Here is a 27,688-nt window from a genome sequence, read left to right on the forward strand (position 1 = left end):
ACATCCATTTGATTATTTTATGAACATTAAAAGAGTAGGTTTTATGAACACTAAAAGAGTAGGGGGGAAAGTAACCTAACTTCTAAAGTTAAAGGGATGATAATTGCAGCAAGAGCTAACCGATAAACTTCACTCAGAACAAACTACTTACAATTGTTAAGTTAGACTTCAGTTTTGCTAACACAGTTCTCTTTAACACCACTCAAACTGGCTTTAGGATGTGAATTTTGGGAAAGAGTTTACCTTCCCTCCATTAAGGCTAGATCTACAGAGCCACAACTAACTTCAACTGCATTATATTCAAAAAGCCGAAGAAAATGAACAGAATAGCACCTCTTCCCTTAAATAAACCATTTAGAAACATAGTTTATCATCAGAAATTCCTATTTATCAGAGGCTCTGTCAAACCACTGTAGAAATTCAAGGATGTCCAGTTTCTGAAACTCTGTAGAAATAGAGATAGAAACCCAAGACGCTGCTTTTAAGTTTTTGTAGAAGCACGAGGGTCAGGGATTTCTTTCACACAGGGAAGGACGTTAAGTTTAAAAGTCCACTAGAGCCTTCTCATCAGCTTAGATTTCTTCGTAAATGTTAGATGATTTAAATTCAGTATCAGTCCCTAAGCAGACAAGTGTAGTGCTTATATAAAAGCATAAAACCTTTATTCCTCAAAAAGGTACTGATTTGGAAGAAAACCCATCTGAATGCAAGAGAAAGCAAGAATTGCAAACAGGAGATTTTGAAGAACCATCCCCCTTTCCCTCTGAAAGCACAAGTGTTTACCCTTCTTCACTAGTACAGGGTCTGTCAACCTAACATTAAATAAACAAGGGCATTTTCCCAAAGTTAATGTCAAAGATCCTTATATTTAGTTTTGCCACTGAATATAAGAAACCCAAGATTAGTATGAGACTGATCACTCAGACGCTGATGTGTGATGGCATAGTCAAAGAAGTTTTAACAAAGATATTGTCATCTACAAAATAAACACAAGGAAACCACACAATTTTGCAATGCTCGAGTTTCCAGTATTCTAGAAGACAATCATAACTGTATTTAAGCCCAGGGTTTAAAAAAAAAAAAATTACCTTTCCAAGTTAAAAAATAAAATTTTATTGTTTAGGATCATTTCCTGCTTGCTTTTCAGATGAAGCACTGATTTTTAGGTCAATCAGTGGTGAAGAATGACTATCTGCCCCATCTGTAGAACTTCAATGGTGCTAGCTCAAATGATTGAAAACCTTTATAATTCCATCCATGTTCAATGCAGATGCAGAGTACTGTATAAACAGGTGCACAGACCTGAAAGACTCAAGCAGACATGTTCATATAGTTGCAAACCTCAACTCCATCTATAAATCTGTAACTTCATGTATCTGTTGGTGTTCAGTTCATTCAAGATAGTTTTGCATGCATGACAGGAAGAATCTTTATTTTCAAGGTGCAGCCTCATTAACAGGACCGGTTAATAAGCAACTTCCTCATGTCCCTTTCTGTCCACAGCAGACTTGGGATGGGAGAAATCTGAACAGCACAATTTTGTCCATTGACACTAAACACCATGCGTCTCAGATGAGCATTTATAATGCATAGTTCTTGCAAAGAAGTAAAAGTCAACTACTCTGCTAGTGCCAGGTCTTTCAAATAAAGAAAAGACTCCTCCGACTAGTTACTTATGTACCTTATTCTACTGGATTTCAGAGTTTTTGCCCTATTTGCAGTTAATCACAGGAAGTAAATACCGAGAAAGCAGTAATCCTATTTTCAACATCTGTTTAGGGTTAAAACCATTTAAACACTTTTCCCTCTCAAAAAAATTACTAAGTACCATTTGGTGAGAGAAGGAAGCTTGATCCATTCTACAAAGACAACATGTATGAATGTAACCTGTAATCCAATCAAAGAATCTGCTTATCTAATAAGATATGCAGAACATTTTGATATGACATACTTTAAAGGTCCTGAATTCTCTGAAAGTTAGAAAGTCCCAGGAGAATACATTACTAGCTATTAAAAGTCATCAACATTTCTCATGCAGCTACTCTGGATGATGTTTAGAGCCATCAGAATTCAATGCTTCAGATATTACTATACATCAAACAGTATCTTGGAAAGAAAATAGTGATGAAGTGTTGAACTAACTCCACAGCAACCTAAACAATTTATACTAGCGAACTCTTCTTAAGAAGAGAGCCCATACACATGTAGAACTAAGTAACAATTAGGACAAAAGTGACCTCGGGTATGAGAAGCAACTCATGACTTCTGAGTTAAAACTTACAGGATGTCTAGAAAGGATCCAAGATTGCCAGACACAGTAACATTAGGTAGAAACATCTGGAAACTCTGGAGCCATCTGCAAGTGATTTACTCAAGAATCCTTATATTACAGACTCTGATGCTAAAACTCAGCTCCCAAATGCATACCACTGCATATTATCACAACCTACCAATATTAACGAAGCCCCAGCCAAAAATAAAAATCTGTATCTCTCTTAGCAGCTGTATGTAAGGCAGTCATTACTAGCCTGTTATGCTCTCAGGATACTAATTCACAGAACAATCAAGTAAAACCACCAAAAGAGGGCAATCGATATGTTCATATACTGGCTCAGGAGTGTACTACACTCACTCAACTCTTTTCAACCACAGGAATCAAGGCCAGCTAAGCCTAAAGCAGCTGCTCACTAAAGTAAATGTCTTTTCGCCCCCCAGCAACCAGAAAGGACTCTGCAACACAAATGTGCCAGAACTGCCACCCCTTTTACCTCAGTATCATCACTTTTTATTATGGTCATTGTTCTAAAGACAATCTTTTTCAAATGAAAGTTATCTAGGAGTGTTTGTGATCTGAATTTGACTCAGATCTTGAACTAAGTTAGGGACTGAGGATACCTAAAAGCTCTTTCAGTTCTGTCTCTAAATATAGCTCTTTAAAATGCATAGCTCCACACTTATACTGCAGTGGATCAAGCAGAGAAGAAAACAATCTGGACCCTTACAATCAACCATTAGGCTGACAAACAGAACCCCCTGAGCAGGCCAGAAAACCAGTTAGTGGATCTGTGCGCCATACTGTGACTCAAGGCATTTTTTCAGTATACTGTTTATTAGCTGCATGAATTGAGATTAAAGGACTCAGTGCAAATTCCCAGATTAAACATGTATTAAGTATCTGTTTTGTAGTTATTACTAAAACACATCCCCCTCTACCAGCATACAGCAGAGCAGCTATTCTAAAGACCATTATCATACATGGAAAAGCTTACAAGGTTGTGCACCTCAAATAAGAGGCCTCTCAGATACCCACATTTTATTAACAAATTTAAATTATGCTTTAAAAAAAAAAAAAAAAAACTTAAGTGGAATGTTCTGATCCATTCAGTGGTCTTTAATTCAGCACACTGCAAGTTTACTATCAAACTACAATTAGCTTTTGAATTCGCATTTGGTGTGCAATAGAAAAGGCTGAATAGCTTGTGTTCTACCAACCATTTTAAAGTAAGCTGATGCACAAAAGAAAAAAAGAATTCACTATTTTCCTACGTCAGTTCAGCATTAAAAGGTTCATCTTTTATTTTTTTCCAGTTAAAAAAAACAGTTGGGACTATTATTTCAGTAATAGCTTCCTAAAAAAGACACAGAACAGCAATTTCTTACCGGACTGCAGGTTATATTGTTATACTGGTATGGAATGTTTCTAGGCCTTGACTGAAACTGCTGCGCTTCTAACCATCAGCATTGTTTCAAGATGTTTGCTGTGTAGTATTGTCTTCAAAAGCTTTTCATTTCTCTCAGTAAAAACATCTCATTTGTGCTCTTCACACGCAACAAGGAAAAGTTATGTTACCACCTATTTATATGGAGTTTCAGATTATTTCACAACAAAGTCAAAAAATCTGACTACAAGTTCAGAAAGTTCAGTTGTGATACAAAGTAGAAATGGCCCTCTGACTGAATCTCTGAGCAAAAACAACCTTCTGTTTTGTATACAACAGTTATACAACAGGTAGCTAGCTGTTCCTTAATTTCACCTTTCCACACACACAAATTATTTGATGAGCACTATAGCACTTTTCTTCTTGCATGTGCTATAAATGCAACAGAACTACCAACACCTCTATGGAGGCAGCTATCAATATATTCTCCCCACTGCAGAGAGAGTGCATGTGCACAAAAGTTAGGCACAAGTGATTTTCCAAAGATTATACCACAAGTATGCAGTAACTTAAATAAGACTTGGTAATTTCCAGCTCCTAGTCTTATGCCATTTCTTCTATACATTGCTGCCTTGATGAAAAGGAAAGTCTCCATAAAAAGAAAAGTTTGCCAGAAGAAGTCACAAGAGATATTCAAATAAAATCAGAAAAACAGGAGGAGGGTTTACATCTATTCAGGAAAAAGGAAATCTTTTCAATGAAAAAACCCTATGAAATGTTAACCCATTACATTAAATTTGTTTCAGTCGCTGAAAACCAGTGTTCCAGGATACAATTTTTATAAACATGTTTTATTTGTCTTGCTTATACCATTAGAACTGTAACTGCTGGCTGTCATTTCCCTTAAAAGGGGAAATCAATTCAAACACATACTGGTGCTTTTCAAAAGATAGCAATTAAAAGGGCAGCAGCAGCGGGCATTTGAGATTTCTTAAAACCTTCAAGGCTGCAGGAAAGACAAAAAGGACATGTGACCAAAAGTGTTATGATTATCCATTAGAGATTTCCATCAGTACCGGCATCAGTTATTTAGGTGGTAATACAGCAAGGTCAAGTATTAGTGACAGACAATGTGCAAGTTATAAGGAATGATGGAGTACCAATCCTTACAAAAGTCATTGCTATCAAAGAAACTTAAATGTGTTTCAAAGAGATATCTAAATACTTCACATCAAATATACAGTGGCCATCCAGGTTATATCTCACATTTGTTGCAAAATTTTGTTGAAGTGCCAAATCAAAGCTTTTTTCTTTTTTAAAAAAATTACACAATGACATTAGCAGTTATGCAAGCGATCTTAAATCCTTAGCCACAGTAAACAGGGCCCTGGTGATGGGGAGTGCTGTAGCTAAGGGTGCTTCTTCTTTGTCAAAAACTGGGTATAAGTCTACTTAGGGAAATATGCATCACTACACATCTTGAACTGTTCAGTGCTTCAATTTAATACGAAAAAGCTGAAATGCAGTTGCTCTATCAAGCCACACTTCACTTTTTCAATCCTCTCATGGGAACATTAGATTTTGTTAACTGCCACCACAGTAAAACTTTATGAATTTGCAGATTATATCCAAAATTTGTTGCATCACTTTAATGTCAGAAGTGAGTCTTTGCTTTTTCCTGCCACTTCAGTTAACCATGGAGACTGGATCACCCTGAAAATTGCCTTTTTTTGCTTTACTCTTAGCAAGGGTGAGGAATCTGAATCTCATGTGCAAGGCTCAAGATGATGCTTAGGACAGAACATGCAGAGTAAACGTTGTTTCATTTCTTTCCATATCCAGGTAATATAAAGCTGGCAACTGTAGTCCTGTCATTATGGGTAATGAAAATAGTCCCTTTACAACAAACTTCCTGTAAGGGAGAACAAATAGATAATAACTCTTCTGGTAACATGTATAGTACACTGGCCAGTGTGGTTTTGGCGTTTCATGTAATCCTGTGAATTTGTTTAATTCACTTGCTGAGCATTCATTTGAGGCATCCCTCTGTTTGGTCTTGGGGGCCCTCCACGACCTAGAAAAAATATTAAAAACGCACTTGAATTATACATGAAGTCAGGTTGTTAAAAAAAAAATCCTAAAAACTCTGGTATAAACTAGGTAAGAATTCCCTGGTGTATATCTAGGTTGTATATGGTTCTAAAAGCTCCTTTAAATCAAAATTCAACCTTATGTAACCTGTCTTTGTAGTTTGCAACTTTATCACAATAGCTTTTTTTCCCAGAACCACTAAGCTGTACTAACTTCAACTAACTGAATTATCTAACTACTAACTGAATTATCATAAAAATGTCTGCATGAGACCGAAGACCATCTTATCACCCAGTATCTACTGAAAAAAAGTGGAAAACAGCGTTGAAATATAAAACATGTAAGTTCATTTACAGCCTTACGACAAATGTTTTGTTTTGTTTTCTCAGATGTACATATAGCAAACACTAACAAGAAGCTACAGGACAACACATTTCCATACCCTTAAATAGTAAAATTCAAGTGAGAAAGGACTTCAGAATGTCCTCTCCCAGTACAAGCCCCTGTTCCAAAGCAGGGTCAACTATGAGGTCAGATGAAAGCAAGCTTATCCTTCAATTATGATCTGCTGAATAAGGATTGAGGTTGCTTTTTAAATACAAAAGTTCAGAATTTGCATCAAAAACTTCCATTTAGCCCAAATCAAGTATATACTACTCAGGAATTACCACGAGGAGCTCCCCGAGGTCCACTCTGTCCAGAGCCACGTTTGAAATTCTGTTGATATCCATCCTGAAGTATAAAAATGGAAAAATATTATGACATAAAACAATTATTTTATTATGTTTCAGGTTGTTAGTTATCAGTGAAATAAAGAGCTTTTAAAACAATCTGCACTGATGAAACACCTGTGACTTCAACATACAGCATTTTACTAGCTTTAATTCATGTGAGGAAAATAAATTCTTACTCCTCTTAGTATCTAGCAACTATAATAAAAATGTACAATGACAAATCCTCTCTCCAGTTACAGGATATTTTTTCAATATGAGTAATAAATGTGAACAGAACTATTTAGTGTTTGCTTTTTTCCAACTTCACACAGGTCAAACAGATGGGTTTCCTAAAGGACCAATCAAAAAATGAATTGGCATTCTAATGGTAGGATCATAATTAGTCTTCTCTTTTATTGGTGAATATTTGTTTGGGATATGCAGAGACAGACATTTTCCAGTCAGACTAAGATTTGAAAAGACAGAATATACTTCCTACAGAACAGTAAAATTTTATATCCATTTCAGAGTAACATATCAGTGTTGCAGAAGATAGACAGTCACAGGTTTGAAAGGTAGATTTCAGTGGATTTAAGTTCTTCTTTAAGTATCATTCTTTCTCACAAAGCTGTGATAATAATTGTATTTATGAGAGCTCTTTAAAATTCGCTCAACTTTGCTGTAGCTACTTCAAAAATCACTCGGCTTCCCAATTATAACAAGCCATTTCAAATTCAGCTATTTCTAAATATCTGTTCAGTATCTAAAACTTTTGTCTTCTTTAGAAATAAAAAAGTCACAGGAAAACATTTTCACTTATTGACTTGTATTAGTGCTTTTGTTGATGTATGTATTTTTCTTCTACTTCTAAGACTGACATGACATACTGGTAGCTTACCCGCTGGTAGTTTGAATAATCTCGAGGAGCATTGAACTGGGGCTGCGTGTAACCGCTGTTTGGAGTGTTGGAAAATGAAGGACGGTAGCCATCGTATCCTCCTATGGAAAAGAATATACATCCTTCACTTAGAAATGATCACCTATTATATTATGCTACCACAAAGAAAAGCTTAAGAGCTTTCTACCTAATTCTAAGAGGGAAAAAACAAACAAACAAAAAAAAACATTGTTTAACCTGCAATTCAAGCAACTGTTTGCAGCATCAGTGCTATTACATGCAACAAGAACAGAAATCTAGTAAGAATGGGAAGGAGATAACCATTCAGTGTGTTTCTCTAGTAATTTGAGGTTTCATTTACATAACATTCAACCCACAGCTAAACATAATAACATGATCTAAACATAACAGCTGTGACCTGCAAGGCCACAACAGCCAACTTAAGCTCCTCTGGAGTGAAGGCTCTCCTGAAAGCCAGGAAATACGGCCAAGAATGGCTTCAGTCCCAAGTCCAAAACTCAGAATTCCAGATCAAGTTGAAGCAGACAAATGGTGAACACTTTCTCTCAACTACAATCAATTGCATTTTTGTTATACAGGTTTTTTCTCTACTCTCCCACCACATGAGAGGACAAGACCAGAGCAAGAAAAACCAGCCTTCAGTGCTGTATTCACACGTCTAATCCCAGAAAACCAAACAAGGAAACGTCTTCCTCATTCTAATATACACATCCCAGCCATCTCTGCAACAAAAGCTCCATAAAATAATCTCCAATTAAAGTGTTCTTATTTATCCAGAACTCCAGTATCAACCCTCCACTCCTATTAATTCCTTCAGAATAATGACTTTGGGATTTTTTGTTCTTTTATTTCTATATTATCTAGCCCATTTTCAGTATGACTCAAGATGGAACTCTGAAGTATACTGCTTCTACCATGACTAGAAACAACAGAACATTTTTGAAATATCAACTGGCATCTGAATTCATCACTTGATAGCTGCAAAACACCCTGCTGGATATTTCCATGTTTGTTTATACTTGCAATAGAACTTAAGGTACCTAATCAAACACATTACGCCTTCAGCACAGAACAGGGAAAAGGCTTCTTTATTTACATCTCAGTAGGAAGTCTAACAAAGCATCTAAAATTTGAGGTGCTTAAGCCAGCCAAAACAAACTGAATTTTTACTGCAAGTATAAATAGCTTACAGAGATACTATACTTACAATAAACTGACCTACCATCATTTTTATAACACATGGTTTCTTGATGCAGTGTTTCCAGAAAGAAACAGGTATAAGTCAAATGAGAGAGTTTAATTAAGCTGTTTACCTCTAAATCCATTTGCCGGTCCCCTGTAACCATTCATCAAGCCGCGAGTCCCACGTGATCCACCACGAGACACTCCCCGACTGTTATAATAAGGCTGGCTGTTACGTGGAAATCCAGTATTCTGCTGGGGAGGTTGCTGGTGGTTACCTGCCACTTGATGGGTCTGGTCCGGGGAGCCATGGTAAGTGCCAACCACTAAACATTTCAAGTGGGGAAAAAGCAGAGTATAAAGGCTGTTTCTGAATTTATGTTCCAACACATACTCCCTTCTAATTCAACATTCAAAGCTTTGAAGTACCATTGTACACATCAATAAATGCTTACCCATTTGAAGAAAAATAATCTGCAGAATTAAGCATCAAGTTTAGTAGTCAGACATCCCACAATATTAAGATAACCCATAAACAGAAGACAGCTGATTTAAGTCAACGTCAAACAATCTCTAGAGTAAGCTCAGGAAGAAGTATTCCTAATGCAGGTAAGTTTTTCCTGTGCTATTTCAAACCATTAAAAAAAAAAATTAGCCACACACGTACACTCTAAAAACCAGAGTGAATAAGTTAACCCACGTCTCTAACTTCCTCCCCTCTGAACTGGATGGAGGGTCACTAACAAATACTTGCAATCACTCTAAATAAATTGTTAGGCGTAGCAGTCCTGACTACAGGTGAGTTGGGAACATTTTAACACAGAGGCTGCTTTGGCTGTACAGGCTGGGGGGGATTCTTTCTTTCTCTATGATACATAAATCACAAGGCAAAAGCAGAATAGATAGCTTAAGACTGTCAGCTTCTTGGGAGTAATGTTAGTCACTTCATCTTTGTATCACAGCAATTATCAGAAACGGATTAGGAATACAACCCAGAAAATAGAATTCTGTATCTAAGAGTGAAGCAGCTGCAAAACTTCAACTTGACAACAAATATTAAAGCAAGATCTCCATTTTAAGCAATAAGGCCCTCTCTCCCATTTCCTATACGCAAAAAGACGACTTCAACATTCAACTGGGAGCATGACTGTAGTTCAACCTCACTCAGCCGGAGTGCTGTGAACTTCCCCTATCTCCCACCTTCCTTTCTGTTCTTGAGAAATGCATGAAGTGGTCATCCTTTTTAGAGGTTTTACAATGGGCAGGGTTTTGTTCTAAGGGCACCGTATTTCCTTCGTATTGACAGTTACACTTAAATGTTACAGAATATCAAGCACTTAATACTGCATAGCCCACTTTCAATACCATTCCCCAGACTCCATTTTTTTGTTGTTTTTTTTTTTTGAGCCATACAAAGTGCAAGGCAACAATGAAAATATGGTTCTCCCTCTTCTTATCTACCCACCTCCCTATGCCAGCAGCTTGCAAGAAAGACAAAATTCATGACAATAATCAGTAGTAGAGAATAAGGGTCACATTTTTCCTTTATTCCACACCTCCAGTAGCTGTTAGCACTTCACCATTGTCACCTTTTTCCAATATCCTTCACTTGTAATCCCTCTCTGCATCTACACATTTTATCTGAGTGGAAAGCAAGAGGAAGGCTGGGAGAGTAGTTTTGTACATAGACTTTGTATTACAGTTTTTCTTAAGTTGCTAACTTGGAAACCATTTTGCCTGCTATATTCCAACTGCATCTAACCTTTTTAGCAAAAGGTTCTAGACCTTTGTGAACTTTCCACCATCTGTAAGAACCAGTCCATATTTGCTCACAACTCTATCTTACCATTATTTTTTTTTTAAACGTCATCTGAATTAGTACAATCAACTGGTTTTCGGCACATTTAACTTTAATATCAGTAGAACAAGGACTCCACTATACTGCTTTCACCTTTAGAATAATCATTAATCCTGTTTGTGATTTATAAATCCACTTATAACTGAGCCAAATGGCAAAATTATTTTGACAGTTGGAGAGAGAAATACTGAATTTCAACCCCTACTGGATATTCAAACCAAGACAGAATATTGTATTGGGGTGTAAAATGAAGTAACAAAAACCAGACATTGCCCAGTGGAGGGCAGCTTTGCAAGACCAGGTACATCTGAGAACATGTGGCATGCTTTGCTGTATCTCTTAGGACTTCACAGTCTTGATTATCTGATCTACTGGAACTCTTAGCATTTTAATTTTCTCTAAAGTAAGTTTACCTGTCTGGAGTTGTTCTTGCTGAAGATCTGATTGTTCTACTTGGTGTGGCTGATTGGAGAAACTCTGGTTGTAACTGGCCTGGTACTGATTTTGTTGCTTAAGGGTTTCTGGCTCATTAACAGGAGGAACAGGTGCATTCATGTTGAAAACCTATAATATTGGAAAGATAGCTCTCTGGTCCAATCCATTTTTTATAACCCCTCATTGGATCACGTAAAAAAAAAAAAATGCAAGACTAAGAAATGTAAATAACCAAAGACCATTTTTGCAATTACATAACTGATTCCAATGTTGTAACAACAACAAAAGGAATGACTACCAAAATAAAGTCATTCAAAAATTATTTGCTACTTACTGTTTGCATGGATTGGAATGGAGCTGCGTTAACATTGATGCCGCTGCTATGCAAAGGTTTGCTAGATCCAGCCTGGAAAACCTGGGGCTGGGATGCAGTGGGGAGTGATGATGACGACGGGGTCTGGTCTGCGTTCAGTGACATTGAAGCCTAATAAATAGACAAACAACATTTTAGAAGTTTTTGAATAGTAGTGAAAACTTCACTAAAAAAAAAAAAGGAAGTGGAAAGGCATTAGATTCACTCCAGCAAATGAACATTTTCTACTTCAGCTGAACAGCTTCTTTCACAACGGCATAATGGGAGAGGGAAAACGTAACAGACTTCTTCCTCATTAACTTGAAACACAACTATAAAAAAAACAAAGGGGGCAAAATGAACAGGTTTCTGGACTAACTAGTAGCCAATGTGAAAACTAAACCAATTACATGGATGCTCATATACTAGTGTTGGCATGTTACTTCTAACTAAACAGACAATCTAGTAACTTAACAATCCTATAAAGGACTTTCTGGTCACAGACAGACTCAAATTTTGGAACTTATGTGGAACTGAAACAGCCCTATCAATAGACAACTGAACATCAAAGCTTTATTTTCAAGGAACCATAGATGAACATTTGATCACACCTGCAAGCATAGTCCTTCCCACCTCTGTGAAATCTGACTTGCCTGAATCTGGTCAATTGATTCTTTCTGTGGCCGTTGCTCTGTTGTATGAGAAGGCTGATACATGGGTTGGGAAGCTGTATATCCCTCACTTGTAGAAGAAACCAAGGGAACCTGACAAAATAAACCCCAAATGCCCCCAAGTCAGCTGATTCTCACACAGAGTTTTATAAAAAGCTTCACAGAACTCTGGAATGGATGGTTTTCTCTAGTAAAAGTAATTATTCCAGCACAAATTTACAACCATTAAAAATGAACTACTTTGTAACGAGCAGAGGTTTTGCTACCTCATCTTGACGTATTCTGACATGCCATGCCACCAATCCCCTACCAAATTTGATTCTATGAATATTTCTTAGTCAGCTAGACATTTGCTTTCATTGAAGAACTTCCTTACACAACTACATCTACCATTACAATAAACCTGGGAAATAAGAGAATGCGAGAAAACTATGGAAGTTTGTATCAGAGAATGCCAAACTCATACAGAAATGGAAAAGGCACTGGTTATCCAATGGACTGAATTTGCTCTTTTTACAGCCTATGGTCCCCTACACAGGGTCAGTGAAAACGCTAACAAAGCAGGGAACTCTGGATTTAAGGCTACTGAGGACTTCAGGAGGCAACTGATTGATACTGAGTGACTGGTGTGTTCAGAACATCTTGTTGAACACTAAAAAGGAAAAAATTGAGTTAAGCTACCACTTGCAAGAGTTCTGATGGAATCACTGGCAGCACTAGTTGAAGCAAGGAAAATCAGGGAAAAAAATCCACATGGTTAAGTTACAGAACACTTAACAACAAAAAGAATAAAAGCTAGTGCAGAGAGAACTGGTGAAAAAAAGTTATTTTACATCTACAAACCAACAAAACTGCATGAGTACTAGTATTTCAGCATTTTCATACAGAGGAAAACTCTCAAAAAAAAACAACAAAACGTATTCCTGTTTTTACACAAACAAGTGACTTAAAAGCTGCAGAGCTAATCTCTAAAAGATAAAGCCAGCCATTAATACTGTCATTACTCTTAAGATACACATCTGTTTCTTTTGGTTTTCACACATCTACAGGGATCAAATTCATTACTTGAGATCAGCAGAATATTTTAGAGATGCCATACATGCTTAATAACAAGTCAGGATTTTTTTTAATCACTGGGCAACTCAGGAAGAAACTGCCCATCTTAATGAAAGGCAGAATACATCACATATACATTACCAAATCAAGTTTAACTAATCCTACTTAAAAAAGAATTGCAGGAAAGCTCAACTGAAAACAGCATTTGAACTCATTCTGGCAGTTCTACAACTTGAAATAATTCTTAACAGAGCAAGTCAAGAATAAGAAGAACTATGTAGTTAATCTGTAAAGTCTGTTTTGGATCCCTTAAACAGATACAGACTGCCCTTTAACCAAGTAATTCTAATCTTTGCATTTCTGCTGCAAATAAATGAATAAATCATAACTTGCTTCTATCTAAATTAAAAATACTACTCCAAATACTACTCCACATAGCTTACATGGAAGAGAAAGCTACTAGGCAAAAACTAACGTGTCAAATTATTAACCCATCTTGAACAAATGCAGAGAAACCTTCAACTACATATATTTAGAGTGGGACTACACAAAGCAGCTTTCCAAACAGTTCTTCCACTAGACCTTAAAAAAAAACTTTGCATTTCACCTCTGAGTTCCTGCTGTAGTTTGGAATTATATCCTGTTGTAACTCTAATTAAGACTAAAATCAATTTTAAATTTACTAAAAATTTACCTGCGTAGCTTCTGGTTGCACAGGGACTTGGTTAGGCTGGGCAAGTCTTGATTCAGTATGAACTGAAATAAAATAATTTCACTTATTATATAGTACAATCAAAGCTTTTTACAGAATAGCATTGCAATTTTATCTAATTCAGTTATCTGAGACATCATCATTATAGATGATTATCCCTCTAGCATGGCAAAACTACGTTCAAAATACCCATTTATTTTCCACACAAAATATTTTTTTCAATTGTCTAAAATACCCCAGCTATTTCCAAAAGACTAAGCAAAAATATATTTCACCTATTTAAAAACATTTAAGATGTTCCAACTAGAAACAAGGAGGATCAGAAGTCTATAAATAGTATACCTCAGAAGTACAATCCAATTTCATAGAAAAACACACCCAAACTGTACTGTAATACTAGTTGCGATGATCCCTTCACTATGTAGCAGTAATTGAAGTATTTCTAACAGGTGACTTGCAGGCTTCCCCAGTATTTATGTTTAGGATTTACCATTACAAACCTGGAGGGCAAACCATTTGTGGCATGTCCAAGTTCTGTGCTGGATTCATGGGCTGTGCAGATACAATGGCAGGGTCAAGTGTTTGGTTCTCAAACTCCAGCATAGAGTCCTGGGAAAAAAAATAAAAAAATAAATAGAAAAATCAAATTTAGTTTATTGGATTTTTAAAATATAAAGTGTTCAGGTGTACAAATGAGCTGGTCACAATAAAAGAAGCCTCGTCCACAGTTAACCAGACCAATAGCTATTTTTAACATATAACTTATATAAATTAAGATAGTAAGAATTCCAAAACATATTTTCCACAATTAAAATTGAGTCCAAGTACATAAATTAGAGTTTGATATAAATGGAAGCAGATTTTAATAGCCAGGTAGAATAAGAGGTGATGTGGTTCTTCATTCCTTACCCTAAATTAGCATTTTTCTTTGTAGGGAAAAAAAAACACACCAAAACCAAACAGAAAACACACCAAAACCACGAGTTTTAAGTATATGCTTCATTTATTATCAAGTTTAGTTTTTATTTAGGGAGTAAGAAGAAAAACGTTTTCCTGATGCATTCACGTACTTGCCAAAGCATTTCTAGTTGTTCCAGTTTTAGACGTTAAAAGAGGTTAGAAACTTGAGGAAAACTTTTTTTTTCAGAAACTTTCAAGAAGCCACCCAAAAAGAATGTGCTTTGGGTGTTGCAGATTTTTTCATAACATTTTAATATGAGCTTGAAAAAAGGGTTTTTTATAGCAAGTCTCACTTAGGCACCATACATTACTTAATTCAGTGGTCCACAACTTTCCACATCCTCTGCAGATTTAGTACAATTACAAATGAAAAGCTTAATAGCATTCTAATTGTACTTGCATAGCAATACAAGTTTGCTGGCTTGGGATGAAACTGTCATACAGCACTGTAAGGTTTGCAAGACCATCATATTCTTCAAATAAACATCAGCAGGCTCTTTGAATGATTACAAGCCAGCAATTTCTTTTTTTTTTTTTTGGCTCCAGTTTCACAGCACTGCAGTGGGTTCATCATACCTGCATGAAGTTGTATGGGCCCTGCATCTGCGCCATGAGGTCCTGTACTCTCTGCCTTCTAACAAGAGGATCTGCTTGAGCCACAGTAGTGAGCGTGTGAGGTTCAGGAACTGGAGGAGACGTAGCTTGTGTCTGTTGCTGCAGTGAATTTACAACCTAATAAGAAACAAGCAACTAACTGAAATTTCAGCTTAGGACAACAATGCACAGAAAAAAAGTGAGACAATAGCTGTAAATTACAAGAAGCACTGCATTTATTATGGACATAATTACTAGTGTTCTTGAAGAAAAGTACTATATCCTTCTACAGACATGATCTAAGCAATTCACAGGATGAGAAAGCTTAGACTGCATTCTATTTCATTCCATCTGCTCTATTTCCCAATTTAAAAAGTACAAAACCCAGTACAAAAAGTGGTAACAAAAATTTGTTCTGTTACTTTTTTGTTGTTGTTTGTTCTTTTTAAGCACTGGATTTGTGACAAATTAGCTTATATTTATCAACGTTTAGCAATTCAAATAAAGTCAGGTAAAAGCAAGTTTGCAAAATATTTATACATGTAAAACAATTCTTTTCTTTTACCTTTTTTGTGAATATAAACAGAGTTTGAACTTGCGGATCTTTCTTAAGACTAGAGAATTTTAAGTTTTCATGGCCATGTCTTTCACAAGCGTTATTCTAGCTAAACTAATTCATGGTCTGAGAACAGCAGGTAGCATTGTCTGATGGAAAGACTGCAAGACAAGCCCAGAAGTAGTACAACTCTTAGCATGCAAGAAAGCTGAGACTGAAAGATGTTAAGAGCTTCAGCAGACATAGCACAGCAGACAGGACTTACTAGACATATTCTAGTACGTCATGTGCAAACAACAGGAAGACAAACAGATTCATTCAAATACCACCTTGCTGAAGATAACAAAGTAACCAGGAAAGCTAAACGTGAGCATCTAAGCACAGCCATCATCAAGTAGTTCAAAGCAGATAGTTACAAGGATGGCTGAGGTGCACAAGAAGTAGCATTTCTGCAATTTAAACCTATTTTGCTTTTCAGGTAACTCCCCTAATAAAGAAGTGCCATTTCCAATTTGCATTTACATCAACAACTGTCCTTTAAGAAGATAACTGTCAAAAAAAAATTGCCCATTGTTTTTCTAATCCCATGATCCCAAGAGTTTAATTAATAATCATCCTCCAGGTAAGCAAACAAGGCTTAAACTTACAGTGGAACAGGATATAAATTAGCATACATGCATCTAAGTCTGAAATAATTAAGTTAATGTAAAACATCTGGTTTAATAGACCTGCAGAAGACAAATTTTGTACAGCAGTCATGACAAATGATGAAACCTTTACTTTAGTCCAGGTTCTATAATCACAGATCTAGACTTTAAACTCTCTCAAGCCTGTATTTATTTTTCTTTTTAACTTCTAAAATAAACCCTAAGCATCCTTCAACACACCTACTCCTTGATCATATACACATTACTTATGTGACACTTTACATGCGTAAGTGCCTGACAAACTCCAGTAGCTCTTTCCTTTACCAAATCCCTAGCTGTGATTAAAAAAAAAAAAAAAAAGAAAAAAATCTCTGAACAACAGTAAAAGCCAACCACAACCTACATTCATCTTCAAGACTCCCTTCATATCCAAATCTCTACTATTAGCCTTACAAAGTGAAGCTCTTGAGAATTCCCATGGAAGTATGCCCTAAGGCTGTTAATAAGCACAACAGCCCTGGTAGCTCTGAAGTTAACTGCTTTCTAACACAGCCTGCTGCGTGAGAAAGGTACAGAGACTATTTAAAAATAAGTATCATTATTTAAAAAGCACCTAGTAAATTATTACATGACCACGTATCTCCCTTCATCCTAGTGGGGCAGCATCAAGAACTTTTCTTTTAGGAGAGCTGAACCTCCCTCCTCATTGTAGTACTTGACTCAAACTGTATGCCCAGCTGCTCACTAGGCAGAGCCAACCAAGAAGGCCAGTGGGCAACCAACAGCAGAAGGAGATGAAAGAACAAACTTTTGAGACCGCAAAATCAACCAGAATGAACACCTGCTTTTGGCAATCATAGGACAGTTTCCAGTTTTACACAAAATACACATTCATCCAATGTTCTATAATCTAAACCTCAAAGAACTTTGTATATAAGCAGACAGATTCAGGTACTTGCTACAAAGGGAGAAGGGGAAAAAAAAACACAAAAAACACTATTACCATTAAAGGACACCTTCACCAAAATTAAAACACCATATAATTCAAAAAGAAACACACCTCGAGAATTCACAAGCAAATTCTTTAGTTTAAAACTTATGGAAGGCTCGTGTCATGCTGTCACTTCTCAAACTACAAACATACTCCAGAGAACTTGAATGCATCATGTCTATTTCAAAGTTACTGAAAAAAATGAGTTCATTATAGCCTTCTTCCTCTTCATAAACAATTATGGAAATCATCAATATAAGTCTTCTCTTTCAGAACACTATCAGCTTCCAAAATGAAGAGCTATCATTCACACTTCTTAAACACCACCACACGACTACTGTAAGCTACAGTAAAAACTACAGAAAAACTACTACAGAAAAACTACACTATATACAATCATCTTTCTTAAGGACAATTCATTTTCTCCCCACGAGGAGTGGGATTTTGACACCAGCAAGTACAGCAAGAGTCATTTCAAAGGCAGTTGTTCTCAATTACCCCTTTTTGAGTTAAATGCGGGAAAATAAAGTTCTTCATTATGAAGTGGTCTTCAGCTTCAGATTTTTCTAAATATCTCAATTATATATAGTCCAAGAAATTTAGACAAAAAGGAGAGCTAAATATCTAATTCTTACTGCTTTGTATTGTTCTACAGGAACAAAAGTGATATAACACAGATTTAGCTGACTTAAAAGGCATTGAAAATTATGAGTTTCTGAAAGCAGTCTCATACAAAACTACAAACAATGATTTTACCATATTAATATGATTACTGCGTATTATCATTCCCATGAGAAGGAGTTTTCACCTGTGCAACAGATAGTCTTACACCGAAAAGCAGAGGGAAGCACACCAGGCTTCAATCATAACACTTTCTACATTCTCGTGTCTTCATCCATACTACTTACCTTAGGAACTACAGAGAACTGAACCTCTGAGCTACTCTGGACACTTGGTACAAACACAGAAGTAATTTGGGTAGAGAGACTGAAGCCAAGCAAGCCTCAACATTAAACTATTGCATGTAGTACAAATACCTCAAATATGCATCCCTCTTATGTGTGCTATTTGGAGTGTTTCTCGAAACACATTCAATAGCAACGATACCTTACAGCATGTTTAAGTGAGGGAATGGAATACTGTGAGAAAATACTACTAAAATCTTTCCCATATGTGGCAATGTTAGTGTCTAGTTAGCAATAGAAGCCTCACACCCATCCTAAGTATTATTAAATCTCTTAGTGGTCTTCAATATCCTAATATATGAATTTCAGCCGAACAAACTAAAACCAGGTAGAACAGATAATTATGTCAAAATGGCCCTTTTTTTACACCACTTAAAGAGATGATGAATTCTCATTCCACTACAACACTTTAAAAGCCTCAAGAAAGCAAGGAAAGGTGTCTTAAAAAGTGATCACCTGGAATTTCCTGCTGCAAAAAAGCTAAGGTGAACCAAAAATTACATCTCCAGCTTTTGAAAGATGTTGTTTACAACTGGCTCTAACAGAGACAAACCGAAGTCCAATATACCAACGATTTGAATGACTCCATGCAACTTTTCCTTTTCAGTGCACAAAAAACACAAATTCTAGTATAACAGAATGATTGACTTGAACACACAGCTGCGCCTGATTTACTTAACTGGGAATAGATCCCAGTAGCAACGTACCACAAACATCATGAGTAACAATCACTCAACTGCAAGGTAGCAACAAGTTAAACATGTCAAGTACTGTATTTCTTGAAAGCAGAGATGTATATATAAGCATATTTTAATGCTGTATTATGTGTATATGCAGTCTGGAACAGGTATTAAAATTCAGCTTGCTCTCCATGGAACTGCACAAGGAAACACACAACTATGCCATGCTGTCAGCAGCTATGCAGGTAAACCTAAGTTCTACATTTGCAACAAAGGTCTCTTAGAAAAAAAAAAGTCTTTTTAAGTCTAAGACTTAAGTCCCATTTTCCCACACAAGCTACTACTGAATAAAGCAAGATCTCCACAAACTTAGCCAGGCTGCATAGTTTTTATTTTAAGTACACCTGAACTAAACATACAATTGAAGAATGAGTAGTCATCCCAAGCCTATTTAAATATATTCTTTTTATACATGTTGGGGGAGAGAGGGTGAAGTACTAAAACCTATCACGAATTGTGATTCAGTGGAAACAGGGATTGCAATTTTACCTGCAGTACACAAGATCTTACCTCAACCGTTTCAACTGTCCACTCATCTACCTGTTCCTTCTCACTACTGCTGAACTGAGTCTCTGCCATGAATTGTCTGTTTACATACTAAAATAAAAATAAGAAAGGGTATGAAAGTAAAAGTAAGTGGCATTATAGCTACATAAAATGACAGTCTTTCCAATGAGTAATACCTCAGTCGATTCAACTTCAGTTGGTTCAGTAAATTCCTCTGCTGGATCAGGTTCTGAAAAAAAAAAAAAGACCACCCACCATTTACGTGACTAGAAACAAAACATTACAGATTAGATTTTCTTTACCAAAAAAAATTTAAAGAAGTGCTACCAATGACTGGTTTTACACCTGATTCATATTGATACCTGACACATTTACACCTGATTCATATTGATACCTAACATTAGAAGCCTACTAAACAAAAGGGTATGGGATTCTATTAGATCTAAAATCAGAGCCTTAATATCACTGCCTTGTTCAGTTAAGTATCTGCTGGGCTCTGAGACAAACCTGATGCTATAAAGAAACTTGTGTCTCAGAATGAAGAAAATGAAAGTATCTGAATATTAACAAAGAATTAATCAATAAAAAAGATACGCAAAATTTTGAAAACAAAATAAAAAGTGTATTCTTACTACAAAGAATTACATTCCATTACCTCAAATTTCAAATTTTCTCCACGACATATTCAAAAGGACAAAAAAGGATAGAAAAATTTCCTTCATGTTTGGAACTGTAATTAAGTATGTAAACATACTCTTGGCTTCAAAAGCTCTTGCCTTCTAAAAAAGGACTAACTGGTAGAAGAACCACCGCAAAGCAGAAAAGCCTCTGGCAACCACAATTTAAATCTTTGATAATTTTAAAGCTACAAACAAAATTTTGTTTGTAAGTGTTCATACCAAGAAATTCTATAGCAAAAAAAAAAGAAAGAAAAATGTTGGAAATAATTTCCAGTTGCCTAACACTGCTTCCAAATAATTTCATTTTAGCTCGGGTTCTTTAGCAAGTGATACACTGGACAAATGCTGAAGGATGTGTTCAGAAGCAAGTCTCACCAAGTGACTTTGTTCCTTCACTCAGGTAATGCTCCACACTTAGAATTGTAAGCCTATGGATGACTAAGGCTTGATGACACAATGTGGATCATCAGATGCACATTGATCAGATCACAGGATGACACAATGTGAGCATCAGAAAGGACCATAGCGATCTCAGGTCTTTCCAAAAAAGTAGCTCTGGTCTTCTTTCCTCAGGGCTCAGAGCAGGGCCAAATGAACGGCTAACTGTTCCTATATGTGTTGCCCAGCTGTTTGTGTATTTGACTATCAAGTAATTCCATTGCTATTCAAAACACTAGTATGCATGAAGAATTTCAAAAACAATTAAGTGCTTTTTGCACTTAAAATTACATTTTCAATTTAATCATTCTGATGAATCCAAAGAAACAACACAAACATGCTAGTCACAATGGATCTTCATACTCTTACCAGCTTCTGCTACAGTGTCTTCTACTGCAGGTGTGGGTGCTGCCTCTTCTTCTTCACATAACCCATTCTGATGGTTATGGGTGCTATCAAAGTAATTAGTTTGAAGAATACGTTCGACAATCTCCTTTAGGGCTTTATCTGGGAAAAGGAAAAAAAATAAAAGTTAATTTTTAACAAGCATTCAATTCTAATTCTCATCCTTTTACTAACCCTTTTCCTTTCTTCCCAAAGATACCATGTACATTTTATTGCCCTTTTGCTGTGAAGATGCTGCTGTGCCAATCTAGTCCACAGACACTACTGCTACAGAACTACTGTCTGCATTACTAGATCATATTAAAATTAATAAGTAATCTACCTTAATAAGTATTCTACCTTAGTTCAGAAAAATCTGAAGGGAGGAAGAATCCTAGAAGTATACAATATTCTTCAGAAGATTTGTGAAATGCTTTGAAGTGAGTGTAGAGTTTATATACTTGATGACACTTTTATTACTTCTGTACCTCTGGTCATTTACTTTTGACTGAAATGTTTCAACTTGATTTCTTTGCAATTTCCTAAGAAACCTTACTGTAAGTCAATTTCTTATAAAAACAAGTATCAGTACAAACAAATTATTTGGTACCACCATCACAAAGACTTTTCCCTTGAGGTAAGTGGCTCAGAACAGGCTTTTTAAGAGAAACAAGCACAAGCTTACATTCAGTGCTTCATACCAGCGGCATCTCAGTCCAGAACAAATCGGTATAACCACATTGGAAAGTCAGCAATACTGTCTGTCTAGTCCAACAATAGACACAAAACAGAAGATTCACAATTCATGCTTCACAAGTGATGTTGGTCACTGTATCAATCAATACATACACACAGGAGAGCACAGAAATGTAGTAACATTGCCAATGACAGGACTAAAAGCTCATCCTGCGGTCCAGATATACTGCCAAGTCCAACTTCATCCTGTAAGAAAATGACTAGGCCTCCAAGGAATATATATAGTCTCTCTCCCAAAACTACTCCCGTACCTTCTACTTCCTCTTTGTCTCTCTCCAAAAACTACACACTACACATCTACTGGCACTCATAACAATCCAACATGACTTGTTCTGCAAGAACTCTAAGTCTCAAATGGTTGTATTAATCAAAAAACCAATAACCTGGTATGTCTTCACAAAGTTTCATTTTAACAATATATGAGGTTTGAGGTTTTGTATTCTGCCACTAACAAGCAAAGTCTTATACTCATTAAAGACACAGTATTTTACAATCTTCTATGTATCATTCCTCATTAAAGTGGGCTAGATAACAATTGCAATGCTATTATTTCATTTTCTATGAAGAGAACAAAAACTCTTTCAACAGCTCTGTATTATTGTAACATAATAAGGAATACTGGAAATTTAAAAAGCAAGTAAGAAAAGTTGCTAGCCATTTTACCTACAGAAAAGGATAATCTTCCCTAAAACTTTCCTCTTTCTTTCCAGCTAAAAACTTCAGAAATTCCCCACAATACAAGAAACAAACAACTGTCTGTCAGAGCCATTTTCTCAAGGTCTAATGTTAGAAGCTATGTATCTGTGGAAATTTGACTATTTTCTTGCGGAAATGTAACGTGAACGATCATGCCCCAATTTGCAGAGTTAATAAAACCAGGACAGAAATAAAATGCGTTTGTAGGAGGGGACAGCAGAGAGCTGAACATCACACTAAATAAGGCCGGGACAGCTTATATATTAGGTCATATTATTGACTAAGCTCCTGGTCCACACACGTTTCCAGAAAACAAAGAATTGCTACCAAGCATCAATGGCAGCAGAATACTGCTAAAACAGCAAGAACAGACTAAGCTTAAGTACTGAATAATGCTGTATCAGTGCAAAAAAAACAAAGATACACTACATGGTTAAGTTCACAATTCAGTTATTGTTACAGTACAGGCAATGTTCGGGAAAAAGTAGCTACTCTAAAAAGCTGGAAAGATATTTAAGTGCTGAAGTTCTTTTATATCAGGCTATTTTAGTTCAAACACAAATTCGGTGCACTGCCTCTAATACAGAGAATATACTTACAGGTTGTTCCACAAACAGGTTTTTCCTTCCCTTCCAGTAAGTCCCACAGGTGGACAGATGCTTGCTCATACTGCTCATTCAACCTTGAAGAACAGTAACAGAATTTGTTACTGAGCCTTTAAGTTATCATCGTATAAATATATTGTTAACTGACTGACAATTACAAAGAAAAGTACTTTATTTTAAATTTACCTCACGCTCATGTCTCGTTCAGGGTAAACTAACTTGTAAAATTCATCCAACATTGTCAGTTCCTCCTCTGTCAGCACTGGTACTCCATTTGATCCTTGCTTCAAGTCATTGCGTACTTCATCATCACCCAATTTGTCCAAAATAAACTGCAGCTCTAGTACAGTTTTTAAACGCTTCTGCTCAGCTTCTTCTCGCATCAGTTGCTCCCTACGAGCTGTCTTTTTTATTGTTTTCTGGATCTGTTCAAGAAGAAAAAGGAATTTAGCATGTTTCAACTTCAATGTAGTAAAGTAAAGATGGACGCTGGTATTGAACTGCCACTTATCGATCCAACATTACAGCAGAATAATCTGTGAAGCACAAGAAATACCTCCTAAGCAAAGTCAAAAGCCCGAATATTAAGGCAAACTTTACAAACAATGCCACAAACCTAACATTCTTACTTGAAGTCTCTTTTTCTGTGTGACTTATAACTAGTTTAGTCAAGCAACTGCAGTTACCATGTCTAAAGCTTCAGACATTAAAGTGTTCTATGAAACAAGCCCAGTTTATTGTTATTTGCTTCCTTTATGAATTATTCTATAAACAAAAAATGATTTTGATACAGATGAAAGTAGCAAAAATGTACAGATGTACCTTTTAAAGGAACATTATGGCTATTTACAGCTTCTGGCTTCCATAACTCAGGGATGAAATACACCAAGTAGGAAAGGTACAAGAGAAAGACAACTCAATTAATGCAACAGAGCTGCTGCTTTATGAGCTGAGACCAAGTTTCAGGCTCTACTATTTGGAGAAGTAAGGGCAATCCAGATTACTTTATTTTGCTTTCTTTTATAAAGGCTACAAAGGCCAGCAGATAACATGAACAGAGTAGTTATTCACCATATCCCATCACAGTAGGAGGCATTCATTGGAACTACTAGGAGATCAGCTTAAAACAGATAAACAAAAGTACTCTTATTTCTGACACCCCACGGGAGTGTGTAACTCATGGAATGTTTTTCTATGAAAATGCTGGGGAGAGGCAGTTATCGGTAAGTTTAAAAAAGGATTCAAACAAAACCTTGGACAAGCAATCCACAGAAACTAAAGTGAACAGGAAGGAATATACTCTCTAACATTCTCAGTTTGATGATGATGGATGCTGGGAAGGAATGGATAACAGATAATAATCAGCCAGGTACTACTTTACATCATACCTTCTACAACCACTGTCATAGTACCAGTCAAAATGCACTGCTGTTCTGAACCCACAGGATATTTCTTCTATTCTTAATTCTAGCATACAAAACTCAGCTCGGTCATTTTGCAAGTACATAAAACTTTTAATATTATTTTCCAAAGAAATGTCATCTGTGATAGTAACTTTTGCATTTCGAAGCATCTACATTTCTTTTTTTTTTTAAGCCAAAAACTTAATCTGATATTCAACTGCGTAAGAGCTAATTCCACTTTGAAAAAAAAAATGCACGTAAACTTTAAAAGCAGAGTATGAGTTTGTTACTCCTGAATTCACTCATTTCTTTTAGCAGTCAACTGACCAGAAAAATATTTCAGGACAGATTTGTCAGAGGAAGAAAGTTCTTCACTACTAACATTCCACAAGCATACATGGAAACCTGATGCAAGGAAAGCAAAGAAATGGCTTAGCTTAGATGCCTACAAATTTACAACCAAATCTAACGCAGAAAGCCTATAATGCGAGGATGCTAATGCCATTAAAATTATCATATAGCTTGTTCATGAATTAAATACACTTGTTAGACCAGTGCTGCTGCTCTTTCCATAACTCATCAACTCTAACTACATTTAGAATCTTCCAAGCGTGTAGGATGGATTAAGCTTTCAGTTTGCTCAGAATTAATTCTGCCTTGCAACAATATTGCAGAGGTCTAAAGTTTTTGTTTGAAGCATGTCACAAGGAAAATAACAAAGCTGTTCATGTAACTGAATTGTCTGCTGAGTTTTATAACCTCATCACACTATCACTTTACAACCTTGACAAAACACCAGCTGCAGTCTACCTGTTTTACTCCTAGTATTCAGTTAACTTATCTTCTATGAAAATAATTTTAGTCTTGAAACTTGGCATATGCTATAGTTTCAAATTATATTTGCCATTAATAAGACTGCATAAATCTTGAAAAAGAAACTGCAATGCTTTTCATTTGATGAGACTTGATACCATATATGGTGATATAAAAAAAATAAGAACGTTCAGCCACTTGCCAAAGAGAAAAGCAGACCTCTGAAATCACTCTTCTAAAATAAACTGTTACTATTGGCAGTAAGCAGCAGTCTACAATGTTGTAGGGCAGGCCTGTTCTGCGATCTCATTGTTTTCAACAGTTACCTTTTTTCAGAAAATTACCATGTTATTTTTGTTGTCGTATCTTTATGCAGTCCTTCAGTAAAAAATTATTTTAGGAATAGTCTTCAGGAAACCTGATACAAGCTAGTACACAGTAAGAGAAAACAACCAAACATACAGATATAGAGCATTTTGTCTTCCGTAACAAGAGGTTAATGTATCTAGTACTAGTGAAAGACAATTCAAAGCACGTTTCACATTGCATCTTATAGCCAACATCAGACCATTTCACTTACATCTTGGCTCAGAGCCATAAAACTCCTCTGCAGTTCTTTAGCAAATTCCAGATTATTTGTCACTTCCTGGTATTTTGACACTGCATCCTTAAAGAAAAAAAACAACCCATCAGAAATAGAACAAGATATAGACTTCCAAACTACTTCCTGCTTTTTTTAATTTCTAAGTGAGACAGCTTTAAAGGTAACCACCTCTGAATGGAACTGCATCAAACTTAAGTATTGACCTTCACCATCCAAAATATGGAAGAGGCTTGTGTACGTCTTTAATGCTTGTTGGGTAAGTAAAATGAAATGTATGCCTATTATATGCTCACAAGCATAGCATATAATTTGACTTCAGTTAGTTTCTGAGAAAAACTAACAGGCAGGCCTGGTAGATGGGAGAAGAGCAATCTGTCAATTACAAACCGCTCAAGATAAAGGTTTGAGAATTAATGCATTGCTATCTCAAGTCAGAGCCAAAATCAGAATGCTATGCACAGAATAACATTCGTCTTCCACACGTCTTTATTTTTTGTAATTTTCTTGTATCATATATTCAGTTTCGCATTTGGTCTTCAACCACCGAAGTAATCCATGCTCCTTAACCCACTTTGCAGTTCTGAGAAATTAGTCAAATTAGGGAAAAAGCAGCCTGAGACATTTACACTCCTGCTGTGACAAAGTTAGCAATGGTAAGAACAATTGAACCAGAGAAAAAGGTGCTACTTTCTTTGAAAAGCAAAGAACATGAACTGTTTGCCTTTTTTAAAAAAACCCTTAAGTATTTCTGTCTGTAATCATGTAATCACAGAATGCTTTGGATTGGAAGGGGCCTTGAACATCATCTAATTCCAACACCCCCTACCATGGGTAGGGACTCCTTCCACTAGACCAGGTTGTTCAAAGCCCCATCCAACCTGGCCTTAAACAGTTCCATGGATGGGGTATCCATAAGAAGTAAGTTTCTTAGTTGTGTTATGTTTCTTCTAAATATTAAGCTTTGTCATGAATCTACAAAATTCTTCATCCTTAGATTATTTGTAGAAGCAAGAAACTTTTATCTTCCCTGCTCATCAAACAGAAAATTTCTCATGGTTTATAACTTCATTAACACCATTAAAAAATAAATATATATAAATTGGTGATATTTCAGTTGTCAGTTGGCACAGACAAAAAAAATCATTTGTGAAGCCTACACAGATAAAAAGATCCCATGGACCAAGGGAAGCAGCTAATTCTTGCAGTGTGAGCAGCTGCAATTGCTGAAGGGTAGATTTTTTTTCTTAGTCCTTTTCAAGGCTGAAAATCATCAACAAAATATTGTTGATTACAAAGCATCTGGTAATCTCTTTAGTATCAATATGCATGTTTGCATAATACAACCAAATTTAATTTGATACTTGCTTCGTATTTATTACAACTGGAAAATAGCTGTTGAGTTGAGCTCTGCAATAACCTACTTTAGGAAACAGCCTCATTAAGAAACAGCCTCAACAAGGAGAAAAAAAACCTTTATGTACAGTAAGCCCAGCTTACCTAGAGTGTTGCATCTGTTGCATTGGTAACTGTGATACACAAAGACATCACTTATTTAAGAGCTCTGCAGAACTCAGTCTATGCTACTCTTGAAACTAGACTGCATGATATTTGTCAGTTACCACCAATTGACTAAGCTCCTGAAGTTCTCCCTGGGCACACATTTTCTGGGAAGAAAAGGATGATGTCCAGAGAAGCTCAAAG

The 27,688-nt window shown here is 36.2% G+C and overlaps 1 protein-coding gene across 1 annotated transcript in view; it reads right to left on the reverse strand.

The window, feature by feature from the left end:
• Positions 1 to 3,370: 3,370 nt before the first annotated feature.
• Positions 3,371 to 27,688, reverse strand: part of CAPRIN1 (cell cycle associated protein 1) — a 34,803-nt gene continuing 10,485 nt past the window's right edge. The window contains exons 4-19 of the mRNA XM_035326901.1: positions 25,964 to 26,050; positions 23,354 to 23,592; positions 23,162 to 23,244; positions 21,096 to 21,233; positions 19,785 to 19,837; positions 19,612 to 19,698; positions 15,185 to 15,340; positions 14,149 to 14,257; positions 13,631 to 13,692; positions 11,863 to 11,973; positions 11,192 to 11,341; positions 10,836 to 10,986; positions 8,696 to 8,890; positions 7,362 to 7,462; positions 6,419 to 6,482; positions 3,371 to 5,733 (exon numbers count right to left, since the gene is read on the reverse strand). Coding sequence (XP_035182792.1) covers positions 5,669 to 5,733; positions 6,419 to 6,482; positions 7,362 to 7,462; positions 8,696 to 8,890; positions 10,836 to 10,986; positions 11,192 to 11,341; positions 11,863 to 11,973; positions 13,631 to 13,692; positions 14,149 to 14,257; positions 15,185 to 15,340; positions 19,612 to 19,698; positions 19,785 to 19,837; positions 21,096 to 21,233; positions 23,162 to 23,244; positions 23,354 to 23,592; positions 25,964 to 26,050 — 1,851 coding nt within the window. The 3' untranslated portion in view covers positions 3,371 to 5,668. The remainder of the gene's footprint in view (positions 5,734 to 6,418; positions 6,483 to 7,361; positions 7,463 to 8,695; positions 8,891 to 10,835; positions 10,987 to 11,191; positions 11,342 to 11,862; positions 11,974 to 13,630; positions 13,693 to 14,148; positions 14,258 to 15,184; positions 15,341 to 19,611; positions 19,699 to 19,784; positions 19,838 to 21,095; positions 21,234 to 23,161; positions 23,245 to 23,353; positions 23,593 to 25,963; positions 26,051 to 27,688) is intronic.

This window comes from Oxyura jamaicensis, chromosome 5 (assembly GCF_011077185.1).
Source record: "Oxyura jamaicensis isolate SHBP4307 breed ruddy duck chromosome 5, BPBGC_Ojam_1.0, whole genome shotgun sequence".
Taxonomy (NCBI): domain Eukaryota; kingdom Metazoa; phylum Chordata; class Aves; order Anseriformes; family Anatidae; genus Oxyura; species Oxyura jamaicensis.